Source organism: Monopterus albus, unplaced genomic scaffold (assembly GCF_001952655.1).
Source record: "Monopterus albus unplaced genomic scaffold, M_albus_1.0 scaffold328.1, whole genome shotgun sequence".
NCBI classification, from domain to species: Eukaryota; Metazoa; Chordata; class Actinopteri; order Synbranchiformes; family Synbranchidae; genus Monopterus; species Monopterus albus.
Genome location: NW_018128208.1, coordinates 344,063 through 349,027, shown reverse-complemented (window position 1 = coordinate 349,027; position 4,965 = coordinate 344,063). Strand labels below are relative to the sequence as shown.

The 4,965-nt window shown below is 47.2% G+C and overlaps 1 protein-coding gene across 1 annotated transcript in view; it reads right to left on the bottom strand.

Moving 5' to 3' along the window:
- Positions 1–6: 6 nt before the first annotated feature.
- Positions 7–4,965, bottom strand: part of map3k10 (mitogen-activated protein kinase kinase kinase 10) — a 43,636-nt gene continuing 38,677 nt past the window's right edge. Inside the window, exons 10-11 of the mRNA XM_020624490.1 lie at positions 1,877–2,411; positions 7–1,179 (exon numbers count right to left, since the gene is read on the bottom strand). Of these exons, the coding sequence (XP_020480146.1) occupies positions 779–1,179; positions 1,877–2,411 (936 nt within the window). The 3' untranslated portion in view covers positions 7–778. The remainder of the gene's footprint in view (positions 1,180–1,876; positions 2,412–4,965) is intronic.

Sequence of the window (4,965 nt, the reverse complement as noted above, 5' to 3'; positions counted from 1 at the left end):
CAATAGCAAAACATTTTTGCTAATAGGCTGAAGCAGGGATGGTGCAAGCACTGAGAAAATAAACTCTGCTTTTCACTGTACAAGGCTGAAGATGTAACCAGTGCTTTGAGGAGGAAAAAAAAGGCTTTCTCTCGGCATCTAGGAGGGAAGAGGACTATGACCCTCATGCAGAAGAGATGACACGTGTGAGGATGAAGGCAGTGCTGAGGTGTCTGTGCAGAACAAACGGGGTGCAAAATAAGAACAAGAACACTCTGCTAAAACTCCTCAGACAGTCCTGCTCCTCTTGTTGTCAGGGAAACAGTCCTGAAACAATTGATGTTTAGGTGAAACAGAAAATGAAGGAGTGGGAGACCGGAAAGATATAAGCAGAAAGCAGGAGACCACACGGACTGGCAAAAGCAAGATGGGTCGAAATGAGCAGTTACCAAAGTCAGAAATGGCTTTTGAAGGTTGTGAGTCTCAAAGGAAATGCAAGCCATGAGGCACTAAGATTGGGTAGAGATGGCTTCCAAGGTGGGAAAGAAGAAGTGCTGGGTGAGGTGAGCACACTACAAGGCTTTTAAGAGGCCTCCAGGACCCTCAGTGTCATGCAGGTTAGAGGGCACGACCAGGCTGTGAGGAATGGCTTAAACAAGACAAGATACTTTTGCAAACTTGAACGAGTGCACTTTGCTCGGCTCAGACATCAGTAGGGGTTCATTCTCCAGCCCAAGCTCCAATGTCCTGGAAGAGGTTTGAATGCAAAAGAGTACAAAGGTTCGCTCACTATTTGTCACTATGAGTATTGCTGTCCACATAGAGTGGCAGGCTGCAGCTGTCCACACAGAGGGACAGTGTGGTCCAAACTCTGGCCCTCCATGTCCATGTCCATCAGGTTGGGCCGTGCAGCACAGGCACTGCTGTCACCTGACCCGAGCGGGCTGTCACAGCTGCTGCCCGGCGATGAGCTCAAGGTCCGAGAGAGAGAGCCCAGCTTCCAGGGGTCAGCTCTCATCTTGGCCGGGGCAGGCCGCGGCCGCGGGGCAAACTCCAGCGTCTTGGGTCTCTCAAGGGGGCTGATGAGGCAGAGAGGATCGGGGTCAGGGATTGGTGGAGCGGGAGCTTTACGCCGATGAGGGACTGGGAAGATGGTGGATGGGTCGGGGAGACGAGGGATATCCAGGGTGTCCTGTGTACCTGGATAATGAAAGACAGATGAGAAAGAAATTTCCCATTGCTACTATTTGAGCAAAAATGATTCTCTGGTTCAAGCTTCTCTGATGTGATGATTATATATTCTGACTTTTAATGGACAAAACTATTAACCGAGATAATGCAGGATAATCAATAATAGAAGATATTCATTAGTTCCAGGCCCAAATCTGATAATCACAGCAATACATCAGAAATTAGTTTGTGTATCATTTACAACCAGCAGATTCATGTGTTTGTCCTGTGCACCTACTCAAGTTACTATAGATATTTCATTTTGTAACAATAACACTGACATGGTTTAGAGCAGGGGCCATCTGCTGTTTTAATCATGTCAGAAGATCAAACACATGAGATAAGCAATAAGCAAAAAGGGCCACATGTTCAATACACTATCCAGTAATGACCTTGGTCTCACACTAGGTGGCCCATATACTCGCTGTTACTCTGCTGGCTTTAATTTGTGTTCATGTTCATTGAATGCATAGTTCAGGCTCTGAGGGGTTTGTGAGGACAGGATCAGTCACATGCTCAGATTTGTTCCTGAGCATCAAAGGAGCCCAACATCAAAACTTTAAATGCATGTTATCATTTGGTTTTGTATCATTTCTCCACATGACTCTGTTGACCAACACCTGAAGCATCACAGTTTTCACCTATTCTAACATATTTCCCCCTGTACCTTTGACAGGTGTGATGTGTGGTGCCCCTGGTGGAGGAGGGATGGGCATGCTCCCATCTGACGGCGTCCTGTGGTGTCCCAGCGTTTGGGCTCGGGGTCGTATCGCCCCGTCTGAAGGAGTGCGTCTGTGTCCTCTGTTCAGGGCCATGGCTGCAGACACGTGGGTAGGTGTGAGTGACTGGTTAGGCTCCTTCTTGAAGCTCTCCGCCCGCAGGTCTAAAAGCGGGTTGAGCGCAGGAGCTGGAGGCGCAGCTGGCGTTTTGATCCCTGCCGTCGGGGTCAGAGGTAACTCGTCTGGGTCTGAAGGGAGGAGGGACTTTGTGGAGTTGCAGTCAGACAGAGAAGACAAAGAGAGGAGTGTGACGGAGGGAGAAGGGTCCAAGGAGGGGAGCGCTGAGTCATGATGTCTGGACAGGGAGAGGGAGAAGTTTCGGCTGGGCGGAGAGGTGCTGCGACGGAAACGTCCCGTCCGCTGGAAGAGCCCCTCCTTCTTCTTCCGCTGCTCCTCTCGGAGGTCCTGCTCATCCTGAAGCACCTGGCAACATCAGGTCACATTAACTGAGCAACCAGACACTACCACCAGCTAGAGTGAAACCTTCAGCCAAATACTGGTTTTGTTCTACTTCTATTAGTTTCTACTGTACATTTCCTTTTCCAGAATGATCAGAACCATTTGAAGATTTGTTTAATGTGAGCAGTTGCAGTCAAGATTATAATGTATTATGTAAACATGTAGAATTTGGGTTCTACTAGATAAAACTGCTACAAACTGCACTTTATTAACAATAACTAACCAGGTTTAACTAACTAACTAAGGTTTTTGATGAAAATGACCTACAACAGCATCATAACCAAAGTAACCCAGTAAACAACCGATGAAGAACAACAAAGTAGTAAAAGTGCTGTTTACTCAAATCAAAACCTATCACAAAATGTTGTGACTTCCCAAGGGTCAAGCCTCAGCACCTGGAATGTGAACAGTTCACTAAAGAGTCATGGGTGCAGAATGAAACAGTGAACTCTGCCAATAGTGACACTTAGAGGTAGCTCGCGTCAGTGTAACAACATGCAAAAGGTTGTTGCAACCAAGTGTGATAGTTCATCTTGGTCATATGCGCCAGGGCTAGACCGATCAGCTTGTGTGTAAGCCTCGCATGACAACGATTCTAAACTGATCCGGATCCAGTGAAACTCTGATATACACTGCCAGCTTGCAGTCGTGACTCCAGGCAGATTCATGATCTTTATATTAAATTCAGGTCAAGACGATGCGGCAGATGGCCACCTCAGTTGTTTGCTCTTGTGTGCTTTTGACAGTTTTTGTAACTCTTCTTGGATTGTTTTTACTAGAGTTGAACTCTTGAACCTTCAACAACTCAGTCTGTACATCTTTTCTCCCATTTTATGGACAGGGAAAGGTGATTAGAGGTTTTAGTTGGCAGAGCAGCAGCCATCTTTGGGTCTTTGAAGAGACGCCTGAGGGGGGAGGAGTACCGGCGCCCTGGTACGTCGAGGGCCTTACAGAATGCCACTCCCAGCTATATATCTAGCAAAGCCCCCCGAGAGGAGGTAGAATCTGCTCTTACATAAGCATAGAGAGAACTTGCAATACAGAGGCACTATTCATTGACTGCAAACCACTCTATTCACCGAGAAGAGAAGAAGGAGCTTTATTTTATTGTCATTGTAACATTGTGGCACATACAGTACAATGAAATTTTGTTTGGAGCCGAGGGCCCCGGGCTGCTGCATGCATATGCGCCATCATCACGGGCAACTTGGGGGGGGTTCAGTGTCACCGAGGGAGTTCTCCTCATTTATCCTGGTCGGTATTTACTGTATGTTCCACCACAGGCTTGTGTTAAAAATGCACTGCAGCTCCTAGTTAACTGGATAATTTGCATAGAACAGAAACACCCAGATTCTCTGCTCTATTGCGCTGCACCCCATGCAGCCCTTGGGATTTCAGACCCCTGCATGATTCATCTCACCCCAACCTACAGGCAGGAACTTAAAGCTGCAAAGCCTGTGGTCAGAACAGTGAGGAGATGGACTAAGCAGGCAAAGTCAGAGCTACAGGCCTGCTTTGGTGTTGGCCCATCTGAGTAACATCACTGACCCCCTGTAGTTCACCTACCGGGCAAACAGGTCAGTGGATGATGCAGTGAACATGGCACTGCATTACATCCTACACCACCTCGACTCCCCAGGAACCTATGCACGGGTCCTTTTTGTGGACTTCAGCTTGGCGTTCAACACCATCATCTCAAACATCCTCTACTCCAAACTGACCCAGCTCACTGTGCCTGCCCCCACCTGTCAGTGGATCACTAGCTTTCTGACAGACTGGAGGCAACAGGTGAGGCTGGGGAAAACCACATCCAGCACCCGGACAATCAGCACAGGCACCCCCCAGGGATGTGTGCTCTCTGCTGTTTTCACTCTACACCAACGACTGCACCTCAGAGGACCCCTCTGTTAAACTCCTCAAGTTTGCTGATGATACAACGGTCATTGGTCTCATCTGAGATAGTGACAAGTCGGCCCACAGACAGGAGGATGAACAGCTGGCCCTGTGGTGTGGTCGCAGCAACCTGGAGCTGAATATTCTATACTAAGCAGCACTGTATCAGCAGTAGAGTCCTTTAAGTTCCTGGGCTCCACCATCTCCCAGGACCTGAGGTCCACATAAACATTTGCATCTAGTTACATATATTTATCAATTATTGTTGTTGTCTTATTGTCTTTACAGTACAGCATTTTATTTGGTGCAAATTGGGGGCCACTGAACTGGTGTCAAATTCCTTGTATTTTTAACATACTTGGCAATAAAGACTATGATTGATTGAATGATGACTCATTGATTGAGTGACTGCTTGATTGATTGATGCTCTTCTGCCCTCAGCTAAACGTCAGCTGCTTAGCTTATGCAGCGAGCTAAACACAAGAGGCCCACAGAGGAAAACTCCGGAGACGATGAAGAATAATTCCTTGTAGCTCTATTGTAGAACTCTTATTTATTCTTTCTTTCCTCTTTGTTGTAAAACTGAAACAGAAATAAAGGACATGTTCGTTTTAACATGTTATCC